Source organism: Lampris incognitus, chromosome 11 (assembly GCF_029633865.1).
Source record: "Lampris incognitus isolate fLamInc1 chromosome 11, fLamInc1.hap2, whole genome shotgun sequence".
Lineage (NCBI taxonomy): Eukaryota > Metazoa > Chordata > Actinopteri > Lampriformes > Lampridae > Lampris > Lampris incognitus.
The window spans coordinates 59,649,780-59,662,769 of NC_079221.1; the positions used below are offsets into that span (position 1 = coordinate 59,649,780).

General features: G+C 46.9%; 1 protein-coding gene across 2 annotated transcripts in view; it reads left to right on the forward strand.

The window, feature by feature from the left end:
• The window catches only part of dnajc10 (DnaJ (Hsp40) homolog, subfamily C, member 10), a 180,212-nt gene that overhangs the window by 75,576 nt on the left and 91,646 nt on the right, over positions 1–12,990 (forward strand). For both annotated transcript variants that reach the window (XM_056289401.1, XM_056289402.1), the window contains exon 10: positions 10,434–10,499. In XM_056289401.1, coding sequence (XP_056145376.1) covers positions 10,434–10,499 — 66 coding nt within the window. The remainder of the gene's footprint in view (positions 1–10,433; positions 10,500–12,990) is intronic.

Sequence of the window (12,990 nt, forward strand, 5' to 3'; positions counted from 1 at the left end):
TTCAGTGGAGTGACAGTGCCTGAAAGCCGACTGAAAAGGTTCATATAGATGGTTTTCTTTTATATGGGTCAAAAGTTGTTGATACACAACTCTCTCTAGTACTTTAGAGAAGAATGGAAGATTAGAGACTGGCCGATAGTTATTAAGAGACCCTGGATCAAGGTGCAGTTTTTTAAGTAGACGTTTAACCACAGCTGTCTTAACTGCTGGGAACAATGCCAGTAGTAAGAGATAAATTAACGATGTCTAGCATTGTAGGTCCAAGAAAAGGCCAGAGGTCTTTAAAAAGTTTTACTGATAAGGGATCAAGTAGGCAAGCAGTTGGTTTAGAAGCTGACACGAACTTAGTCAAAGTATCAAGTGAGATAGTCTCAAAAGCTGTAATAACTGGAACTGTCAGTGACTCATTGTGTAGATATGAATTTAGTATGACAGGATCTGCAGGAGTAGATGGAGTTGAAGAACTAATTTTGTTTAAGATCTCATCAACCTTATTGCAGAAAAAATCTAGAAATTCATGGGCTGTGAATGGTGAGCAGCTAATAGACGGCTGCTTTTTAGTAAGTTTAGATACAGTGTCAAAGAGAAATCTGGGGTTATGTTTATTATTTATCAAGTGAGAGAGATACGATGTTTTTGCAGTACATAAAGTACGCTTGTATTTCAATAAACACTCATGCCACGATAGGTAAAAAGCTTCCAATTTTGATTTTCGCCATTTATGTTCCAGTCTCCTGCAGGTCCGCTTAAGAGCACGTGTCTCATCATTAAACCAGGGTGTAGGCCTCTTTAGTCGCCTAGCTCTGGTAGTGAGAGGTGCAACTGAATCGAGGAGACTAGAGAGGGCCACATTTAAGTCACTAGTGAAATTTTCTACAGAGTCATTTACCACAGTGAAAGGAGCCAAGACTTCAGGCAGCTGCTGGTCAAATGCAGCTAGAGCGGGGGCTCAATATGGCGAGTGGCAATTACATATGTGCTGACATTATCTGGACAGGCCAATAATGCTTCAAATTTGATGAGAAAATGATCAGACACAGCAGATGTGGTTGGTAAGACATTCAGATCAGAAACAGTTAGCCCTTTAGATAAAACCACATCAAGGGTGTTACCACTGCAATGAGTCGACTCTTGAACAAACTGAGTGAACCCAAAAGTATCAACTAGTGCCAGAAAGGCTTTACTTAGAGGATCAGCAGCCTTATTCAGATGAATATTGAAATCACCTAGAATTAAAATCTCATCAGAGTGAGTAACAAGGCCTGAGACAAATTCTCCACATTCTTCAAGAAAGTGAGTAACAGCCAGGAGGCCAGTAGAGTATCACAATTTGGACTGAGCCGAGTCTATTCATGGCTGAGGGAGATGGACCAAGAATAAGAGACTCAAAAGACTGGAATTTAGATTCAAGTCTAGAAGTCAGATTGAAAATAGATTTATATATTAAGGCAACACCCCCACCTTGTTTATTTGCCCGAGCTACATGGGCACAAGTATAGTCAGGTGGGGAAGCTTCATTTAAGGGCAGGAAAACATTTGGTTTCAGCCATTTTTCACAAAACTCGATCATGTCAAAACTATGTTCAAGAATCAGATCATTTATTAGTAAGGCTTTGGTAGACAGTGATCTGATAATTATGAAACCAAATTTAAGCATCTTGTGGAAGTGATCAGTAGTAGGCAGAGCTTTAGAGCTACCAATAGGTGAAAGATTAATTGGAATTAGACACCTTGTTGACAGTTTTTGCCACCAACGCTTTGGACGATATGTGGTCACATTCTTGATAACATTAGCTGTCTGGTTTTGTAGATTATTAGGTACTTTGTCGCACATCTCACCACTACCAGTGGTAGGAATAATTACTAGATTATTGTGATTCACACATTTAGGAGAGGAGAGCTTGGGAGCAATACAGCAGGGTAGGGAGACAGTCTCAATGTTATAGACCAAGCTATCAGGCTGATAATCTACACTATGAGAAATTCCCTGACTAATCATATTAATTAAACTACTTGACTCCACATCCGCACTAGATTTAAACCCAGCAGGCTCTCTAATCACCTGCAACCTGCTGAATGATAAGTCCCTAGGGTCAAACTAAATGTAAACAGCTGTCTGTATTGCTAGACAAAAGAGCGGCGCCGTCCCCAGTAGGGTGAATGCCGTCCGCTGTCAGCAGGTAAGGGCGGCCCCAGAAGGAAGGCCAGTTATCAACGAAGCCGAATCCCTGCTCAATAGGCCCGGGGCTACTGAGCTAGTGCTAACAATAGCAGGCCTGCTGTCAGGCCCGGGGCTACTGAGCTAGTGCTAACAATAGCAGACCTGTTGTCAGGCCCGGGGCTACTGAGCTAGTGCTAACAATAGCAGGCCTGCTGTCGGGCCCGGGGCTACTGAGCTAATGCTAACAAGAGCAGGCCTGCTGTCGGGCCCGGGGCTACTGAGCTAGTGCTAACAATAGCAGGCCTGCTGTCGGGCCCGGGGCTACTGAGCTAGTGCTAACAATAGCAGGCCTGCTGTCAGGGCCGGGGCTACTGAGCTAGTGCTAACAATAGCAGACCTGTTGTCAGGCCCGGGGCTACTGAGCTAGTGCTAACAATAGCAGGCCTGCTGTCAGGCCCGGGACTACTGAGCTAGTGCTAACAAGAGCAGGCCTGCTGTCGGGCCCGGGGCTACTGAGCTAGTGCTAACAATAGCAGGCTTGCTGTCGGGCCCGGGGCTACTGAGCTAGTGCTAACAATAGCAGGCCTGCTGTCGGGCCCGGGGCTACTGAGCTAGTGCTAACAAGAGCAGGCCTGCTGTCGGGCCCGGGGCTACTGAGCTAGTGCTAACAATAGCAGGCCGGCTGTCGGGCCCGGGGCTACTGAGCTAGTGCTAACAATAGCAGGCCTGCTGTCGGGCCCGGGGCTACTGAGCTAGTGCTAACAATAGCAGGCCTGCTGTCAGGCCCGGGGCTACTGAGCTAGTGCTAACAGTAGCAGGCCTAAGGCTATCTGGAGTGCCCGTCACATCTAACGTAATCCTAGCCGAAAGCAGCTGCTCTAACTCACGGACACGTCTCTCTAGTAGAGACAACCTGTCTGTAACTACGGAGCAGTCACCACAAACCATCATTTTAACGAGGCTGCTTTGACTGCGAATGTAATAGAGCTAGCTGCTAAGCTAGGCTAAGCTCAAAGCTAGTAACAAACTGAGAACAGGAAGCTACCTACTAAACACAAAATTCGTATAAGAAAGAAACTAGAGAAAAGTAATGCCAATGCATAGAGATAAATAAACAAAACAGCACAAGTCAAGCAAGGCACCTCACACATCATGTTATTCCATCCACCTCTTTGTTCATCCATCCTACGTCTGTTCAACATGTTATGTTTAAACTTACTTATTGATGTCCACATCTTTTTTTCTTTTCTACACTTGTTCCATAGATTGACTCCTTTGATGGATATACAATGAAGTTTTGCATTTGTCCTCACTAGTTGTTTTTTGAATATACATATTCCTCTGAGATCGTGTTTAATTCCCTTCATCTAGAACAACTTCTGGACACTGTTTGGTAACTGCTGATTTTTTACTCTGTACATGATTTGAATTGTTTTGAAGTCAACCAAATCCTTAAATTTTAGTGCTTTCAGTTTGGTAAAGAGTGGGTTTGTAGGCTCTCTGTAAGTGGTTTTGTTTACAATTCTTGTGACTTTTCTTTGAAGGATGAAGATTGGTTGTGTGTTTGTTTGTATGTGTTGCCCCACACCTCCACACAGTAGGGGATGTCTGGAAGTGTGAAGGAGCAGTACAAGGTGTATAGTGCTGGTTGATGCAGGAGAGCTTTGACTTTATATAATATTGCAATTGACTTTGATATATCACCCTGAGATGCTGAAGACTCTGGACATTGTTGGGCTGTCTTGGTTGACACGCCTCTTCAGCGTCACGTGGAGGTCAGGGACAGCACCTGTGGAGTTGCAGACTGGGGTGGTGGTTCCCATATTCAAAAAGGGGGACCGGAGGGTGTGCTCCAATTATCCGAGCATCACGTTGCTCAGCCTCCCAGGGAAAGTCTACTCTAGAGTGCTCGAAAGGACGCTCCGACCGATTGTCAAATGTCAGATCCAGGAGGAACAATGCAGATTCCGTCCTGGCCGTGGAAAAATGGACCACCTCTTTACCCTTGCGGAAGTGCTGAGGGGGGCATAGGAGTTTGACCAGCCAGTCTACATGTGTTTTGTGGACTTGGAGAAGGCTTACGACCATGTATCCCAGGGCACTCTGTGGGGAGTTCTGCGGGAGTATGGGGTACCGGGGCAGTTGCTACAAGCCATACGGTCCTTGTATAACCACAGTGAGAGCTGTGTCCGCATTCTTGGCACAAAGTCAAACACGTTTTCGGTGGGTGTTGGACTCCGCCAAGGTTGTCCCTTGTCTCCGATTCTGTTTGTGATATTCATGGACAAGATCTCAAGGTACAACCAAGGTGAGGAGTGTGTCTGTTTTGGGAGCCTCAGAAATGCATCTTGCTCTTCGCAGATGATGTGGTTTTGTTGGCTTCATCAGAACACAACCCCGGCATGCACTGTGGCAGTTTGCAGATGAGTGTGAAATGGCTGGGATGGCACCTCCACGTCTGAAGCCATGGTTCTCTACCGGAAAATGGTGGATTGCTCCCTCTGGGTTGGGGATGAGTTGTTGCCTCAAGTGAAGGAGTTCAAGTATCTCGGGGTCTTGTTCACGAGTGAGGGTAGGACGGAGCGGGAGATTGACAGGCAGATTGGTGCAGCATCAGCAGTAATGCGGACGTTGTACCCGACTGTTGTGGCGAAGAAGGAGCTGAGCCGGGAGGCAAAGCTCTCAATTTACCAGTCAATCTTCATTCCAATCCTCACCTATGGTCATGAGCTTTGGGTAGTGACCGAAAGGGTGAGATTGCGGATACAAGCAGCTGAAATGAGTGTCCTCCGTAGGGTGTCTGGGCTCAGCCTTAGAGATAGGTTGAGGAGCTCGGACATCCAGAGGGAGCTTGGAGTAGAGCTGCTGCTCCTTCGCATCGAAAGGAGCCAGTTGAGATGGTTCGGGCATCTGATTAGGATGCTACCTGGGCACTTACCTTTGGAGGTTTACCGGGCACGGCCAACTGGGAGGAGACCCCGGCATAGACCCAGAACTCGCTGGAGGGACTTCATGTCCAATCTGGCCTGGGAACGCCTTGGGATCCCCCAGGAGGAGCTGGAGGGTGTTGCTGGGGAGAGGGACGTCTGGAGTGCCCTACTTAGCCTGCTGCCACCGCGACCCGATCCCGGAAAAGCAGCTGAAGATGAGCAGAGATGAGATGAGACTTTGATATTTTTGCTTTAATATACTTTATATGTGGCTTCCAACATCATTTATTGTCTATTATTACTCCAAGAAATTTGATCTCCGACACTTTTTCAATTTCTACATCATTTGTCATGAGCTTCTTGTTTGAGTTTGTTGACCGAGTCCCAAATATTATAAATTTTGTTTTGTTTAGATTTGGTGTTAGTTTATTTGAATCAAACCAACTCTTTAGTTTCTCCAGCTCATTTCCTACTGTATCCAGAAGTTGTTCCAAGTTGTCCCCACTGCAAAGTAGGTTTGTGTCATCTACAAATAAGATTATTTTTTCCTACAGCATATTCTTTCTTTTCTATAGCAGTTATCTCTCCACAAAATCAATGAGTGCAAATGATGTAGTCCTATTGGTTCTAAATCCATATTGTTCTTCACACAGTACATTGTTTTGTAATGCAGTCATCCAACCTTGAATAGAATATTTTTTTCCAGTATTTTAGAGAATTGTGAAAGTAAAGAAACAAGTCTGTAATTTGAGAGTATGTATCTCCAGCCTTGTATATGGGTATGACTTTAGCCATTTTCATTTTACATAGAAACACACCAGTTTTCAGAGATTGATTGCATATATATATGTAAGAGGTTTCACCACACACTCAATATCTTTAACTAGCGACATTTAAATACCATTGCAGTTTGTTGACTTCTTACTCTTAAATCTTTTGTCAATGTCAGTAATTTCTTTTTCATCTGTTCCCTTTAAAAACAAAGATACATCTGTCAGTTATCAATCAATCTAGTTGCATTTTATACAGCGCTTTTCTAGCTGCAACAACCACTCAAAGCGCTTTACATTTCTGGTCAAATCTGAATTTCAGACACCTGTTACAATAGAAGACACGCCATTTTCTGTACAATCTCTACCTATTTCGTATACATAAGGCCGCCGAAATGTGATTTACAGCGATTAGCTTATTCACACGTGTCTTACAAAAAGATTTGACATGGGCCGTTTGAGACTACTGACATTGAGCAGACCAGTGACAGACCTTAGTCGGTATGCAGATACTGGATGTTGACAGCAGTGGAATGGTCACCAGAAACTACAAAGTTATTGTTACATATCATGAATGAAGACCAGAGGCCAATGTAGTGAAACCCAAAGGACAGACAGACACAGAGCACCGAGAAAACCCGAAGGCGATTTTAATGCAGGAAAATAAACAATACTGCCACAGGGATCATAACAGGGGAATCTCAGGTGGGGGTTGTTGTGACGATGTGCGTGTGCCTGGCTACCAAAGTCCGAATCCGTAGAGCAAGGGGTTGTCCGAGGAAGTCTGGGTCCGAGATCCTGGAAGTCAAGTCCGAACAGAGAGAAGTCCAGGAAGAGAGACGTGGAGGGAGATCGCTGGAGAGGTCCAGGGAAAATGTGAAGGTCGCTGGGGACGCGGAGCGAGGGAGACGCGGGGAGTCGCAGAGGGAGGGTCTTGAGGGAAAACAAAAACAGCGAGACGAAACACAGAAAAACAGGAACACAGGAGTTAGATACTGAGGAACAAAACAGCAGCGTGGGAATAGGCACGAGAAAAGGGTAAGCAAGAAAATCACTGGAATAGGCTTGTCAGAGCTTTACCGCAGGGTTCAGTATATCGAAGCACGGAGTGGTGTTCTGGGAGGCTTCTTGTAGAGGCACACCTGATGGCCGCAGGTGTGCCTGATGGATGATGGCAAACACCTGGTGCAATGCAGCGCTCGTCTCCTCAGAGCGCGAGCCGAGCGCTCGGATGTTTCCGGCACGTCCGAGCTGGGGGAGTGGCTTGAACGTGCCAGGGAGGCAGCTCGGGGCGGTGTAACCACAACAGGACCCCCCCTCCTCCTACGAGAGACACTGGGCGACCATCCGATGGCGTTGGGGTGGGCCCGATAGAACTCCTTCAGGAGTGCAGGGTTGGCCAGGTAGGACCGGGGCACCCAGCTGCGAACCTCGGGCCCGTAACCAACCCAGTCCACCAGGTATTGGTAACCCCGGCCCTGGCAGCAAACGGCGAGTAGTCAGTTGACGTCCCATACCAAATCACCACCGTGGAGGACCCTGGGAGGTGGAGGAGCTTGGCCAGGGGGAGACAGGGGGCTGGAGGCTACCGGTTTGAGGTGAGAGACATGAAACACATGATGGATCTTAAGTGAGGCAGGGAGGAGGAGACATACCGTGGAGGGATTGATGATGCGGTCAATGGTGTAGGGACCGACGTAGCGAGGGGCCAGCTTCCGGGAGAGTGTCGGGACAGGGAGATCCCGGGCCAGTAGCCACACCCTCTGGCCAGGATGATGGGCCGGGGCTGACACTCTCCGCTGGTTGGCGCTGCGCTGGGACCGCTCTGTGGCCCGCAGCATAGCGGCCTGGGCAGTTTTCCACATGTGACGGCACCGGCGGAGATAGGTCCTGGTGGATGGGACCGCCAACTCCAACTCCTGACAGTTAAACAGAGGGGGTTGGTAACCGAGGGAGCACTCAAAGGGGGACAAACCGGTGGCAGAGATCTCTATGGTGTTCAGGGAGTACTCCACCCAGTGTAGATGCTTGCTCCAGGAGGCGGGGTTGCTGGTGGTGACGCAACGCGAGGCCGCCTCCAGGGCTTGGTTGGCCCGCTCCGCCTGCTCATTGGTCTGGGGGTGGTATCCAGAGGAGAGACTGACCGTGGCCCCAATCCCCTTACAGAAGGCCTGCCACACCTTAGAAGTGTACTGTGGACCACGGTCGGAGACTATGTCCCATGGAGACGGATTACATGGGAGATGAGGAGGTTCGCTGTCTCAGCCGCAGAGGGGAGCTTGGGAAGAGCGACAAGATGGACAGCCTTAGAGAACCGGTCAACAATGATCAAGATAGTATCATTAACTTGGGACACGGGGAGGCCAGTCACGAAGTCCAAGGCAATGTGTGACCAAGGTCGACCGGGGACAGGGAGGGGGTGCAGGAGACCCACCCGCGGGCGATGGGTAGCCTTACTGCGGGCACAGGTGGGGCAGGCGGCCACGAACTCTTTCGTGTCCGCCTCCATAGTGGGCCACCAGAAGCGTCTGCGGATGAGGGCCGGTGGACGCCAGGATGACAGGCGAACCAGCTGGAGTGCCCCCACTCCAGCACCTGGGACCGGACGGTGGACGGCACAAATAGGCGATTCCGGGGTCCGTTGCCTGGGTCGGGCTGGGCGCGCTGAGCACTTCTCACCACCGATTCGATAGCCCAGGTGACCGCCCCTACCACCCGGGCTGGGGGAAGGATGGTGTCAGGGGTGTCCGGTGCGTCAGGGGACCCCTCTGGAAACAGGCGGGAGAGGGCGTCTGCCCTGGTGTTCTTGGAGCTGAGGGTGAAGTTGAACTGGCTGAAAAAGAGAGCCCAGTGCGCCTGCCGGGAGTTAAGCCTCTTCGCTGTTCGCAGGTAGGTCAGATTCTTGTGGTCTGACCACACAACGAACGGCTGCTTCGCCCCCTCCAACCAGTGTCTCCACTCCTCCAGGGCGGCATGGACCGCCAGCAACTCCCTGTTACCGATGTCATAATTCCTCTCTGCTAGGCTGAAACGCCAGGAGAGGAAGGCGCATGGGTGGACTCTCTGGTCCTCCTCTGACTGCTGGAAGAGGACAGCTCCGATGCCCGTGTCCAACGCGTCCACCTCCACGATGAACTGTTTGGACGGGTCAGGGTGAGCGAGCACCGGAGCTGTCGTAAACAGTCCCTTCAAGGGCGAGAAAGCGACCTCTGCCTCTGGGGTCCAAGAGAAGGGGCGGAGGGTGGAAGTTAGTGCCGTGAGGGGGGCGGCCACTCGGCTGGTTAGATACTGAGGAACAAAACAACAGCGTGGGAATAGGCACGAGAAAAGGATAAGCAGGAAAATCACTGGAATAGGCTTGTCAGAGCTTTACCGCCGGGTTCAGTACGTCGACGCACAGAGAGGCCTTCTGGGAGACTTCTTGTAGAGGACTGCCTGGTTGCCGCAGGTGTGCCTGATGGATGATGGCAAACACCTGGTGCAGCGCAGCGCTCGTCTCCTCAGAGCGCGAGCCGAGCGCTCGGATGTTTCCTGAACGTCCGAGCTGGGGGAGTGGCTTGAACGTGCCGGGGAGGTGTAACCACAACAGTTATTTTGCTGCACCTAACATGACCATTTCCATTATCATCACACGGGAATGAATCAGAACCTCTGAATACCCTTTCAAAAGATAGTCTACTTGACATTTATTTTTTTAAGTAAACGTCAAGTAAGTTCAAGTAAAGTTCAAATATATGTACTAGTAGTATACTACTTGTAAGTATACTTAAGTATAATTTTGTTTAGTATATCTCTGATAAGTACTTAAAAGGTAAACTGAAGTACACTGACTGATTTCTAGTTCAAGATAGGTATACTAATAGCACACCTGAATAAACTACTTTGTTGTAAGGGTAGCACACAGGCTTCACATATCAACACAGCCGAATGGGTCTCCGTGTTAACTGTTCCAATAGATGTAATCATTTCAGCGCTAACCACATGCATAAGACTCGGTTGTCCCTCAACAAGTCCAACAGACTGACGACTGGATGACGGTGCTGACTAGCGAGCCACTACTGCAGCAGCGTTGTCAACCAGCACTTGTACCATCAACGTTACCATTGGCCTGACATGATGTTTAACACCCTATGTCTTTACAACTGTATCATTCATAACTGCTTCCTGTTCCAGTCACAAATGATGTGGGATGAGTGTTAATCTTAACAACACAACTGGTTATTTCTCCCAGCTTTACTGATCACACTGCAGCCGTAGCCACATGTTGCTTTGTCTTGCGTAGTGGCTGGGCAGCTCGCGCACATACACAAACTCTACGGCCTGTGTCATTTAAAAACACAAGGCCAAACAAATAACAGCTCAACACACATGAGCCAATATTGTATAGAAGTAGTTAATTACTGTTTATCATTGTTGAAGGAACTGCTGGCTGTGTGGGATACAAGAGAATAACCTCGACTCCGGGAACTGCTGACTTACTTCAGTCTTAATTTTGTCGGTTGAATACATTCAAGAGAAATGCCCCTTTTTATTAACATTTTGGTGTGTGTGTGTGTGTGTGTGTGCATGTAGGATGGTCTAGTTAAAGTTGGGTGGATGGACTGCACTTCCCAGAGAGAGCTCTGCCACAGTTTCCAGGTAAGAGCCACACCTTTGCATACCTGCATCGCTTCCAGGAAGATGGTAGGATTGATGGCTAGATAGCAAGATGGACAGATTGACGAATAAGTAGGTGGATAGAGTGATGGAAAGATCAGATCAGATCAAATCAAATCAATTTTATTTGTATAGCCCAAAATCACAAATTACACATTTGCCACAGTGGGTTTAACAGCAACACAACATCCTGTCCTTAGACCCTCTCATCGGATAAGGAAAAACTCCCTAAATAAATAACCTTTAACAGAGAGAAAAAAAACAGGAAGAAACCTCAGGGAGAGCAACAGAGGAGGGATCTCTCTCCCAAGATGGATAACGCGCAATGATGTTGCGTTTACGCAATTTACAAAATACAACACTGAAAGAGGATAACACAATTATAATGGACATAAAATTTAGGAAGAATATGATGCGCAGGATGCCAAACAGTGTCCATACGCCATTGGAACAGTCCAGGACCCAAGCCACGCGACCAGCATCATCATGTAAAAAAAGAATTATATGGATTTATAAAAAGAAAATGTAATGAGGGGAAGGGCAGGCAGCTTCCAAGTGGTGACCACCATCACCACAGAGACCTGGGAGGAGAACCGACTGCACGTGCATGCAAGGGAGACTCACATGACACCATTCACACACAGAAAGAGAAAGGAGAAGACATCATTCAGAGAGAGAGCGAAAAGACATGTGAGAGAAGAGAACAGTTTGCCATAGTCATTAGTCATAATCAATTAAGCCATCAATTGGTCATTATAATCTCGTCGGCAGAACAGTGGTTGGTAAATTAATTGAGACAGAAAACCGACCCACCATGCAGTACAGGTTGTGAAGCACTCAACTTAAAGGCAACTAATTGTAAGCTAAGGCAAAAAGATGAGTTTTAAGTTTGGATTTAAAGGACTCAACAGACTCTGATTGTCTGATGGCAGCAGGCAGGTTATTCCACAACAATGGCATGTAAGGTTTAAGGAGATCAGACAGGTAGGATGGAGCAAGCCCATTTAGGATTTTATAAGTCAGCCGAAGCACCTTGTATTCTGATCTAACATGGATAGGAAGCCAATGAAGAGAGGCAAGAATTGGTGTAATATGGTGAAATTTCCTAGTTTTAGTTAGGATTCTAGCAGCAGCATTCTGAACCATCTGAAGACTTTTAGTACTAGAATGTGGCAGACCTGAGAACAGAACATTACAGTAATCAAGTCTGGATGAAACAAATGCCTGTATTAGAGTCTCTGCATCACCCATGGAGAGAAAAGCCCGAATTTTAGCTATGTTATTTAAGTGAAAAAAGGCAGTCTTGGTGATTTCTTTAGTGTGTTTATCAAAGGAAAGGCTGGGATCAAACATAACACCAAGATTTTTGGCTGCCACACTTTGTGAAACCACAGAGTTGTCGATTGTTATCATTACTTGATCAAATTGGTGTCTGTGTCTAGCAGGGCCAATGACCAGCATCTCGGTTTTATCGGAATTTAAAAGCAGAAAGTTAAGTGACATCCAGTTTTTCACGGTAGCCAAGCAGGCCTCTAAGTTAGTCATTTGAGTATGATCATCAGCCCTTATAGGCACATACAGCTGAGTATCATCAGCATAGCAATGGAAATTTATTCCATAACTGCGTATAATTTGGCCAAGAGGTGTAATGTAAAGAGAGAAAAGTAGAGGGCCAAGTACTGAGCCCTGAGGTACACCATATTTAATGTCAGAAAATGTTGATATAATATTACTATAGCAGACACAATGTGTTCTTCCAGATAAGTAAGACTTAAGCCAAGAGAGCACTAAGCCAGAGACACCAAAATTACAATTTAATCTATCTAAAAGTATACAGTGATCAATGGTGTCAAAGGCTGCACTGAGGTCATGTAGTAGAAGCACAGAAGTGGAATCAGAGTTGATCGCCAGTAGAAGATCATTTACCACTCTGGTCAGAGCAGTTTCAGTGGAGTGACAGGGCTTGAAAGCTGACTGAAAAGGTTCATATAGATGGATTTTTTTTATATGGGTCGAAAGTTGTTGATGCACAACTCTCTCTAGTACTTTAGAGAAGAATAGAAGATTAGAGACTGGCCAATAGTTATTAAGAGACCCTGGATCAAGGTGCGGTTTTTTAAGTAGAGGTTTAACCACAGCGGTCTTAAAACTGCTGGGAACAATGCCAGTAGTAAGTGATAAATTAACAATGCCTAGCATTGTAGGTCCCAGAAAAGGCCAGAGGTCTTTAAAAAGTTTTGCTGGTAAGGGATCAAGTAGGCAAGCAGTTGGTTTAGAGGCTGACATGAACTTAGTCAAAGTATGAAGAGAAATAGTCTCAAAAGCTGTAATAACTGGAACTGTCAGTGATTCATTGCGTAGATAGGAATTTGGTAAGACAGGATCTGCAGGAGTAGATGGAATTGAAGAACCAATTTTGTTTTAAGATCTCATCAACCTTCTTGCAGAAAAAATCTAGAAAATCATGGGCTGT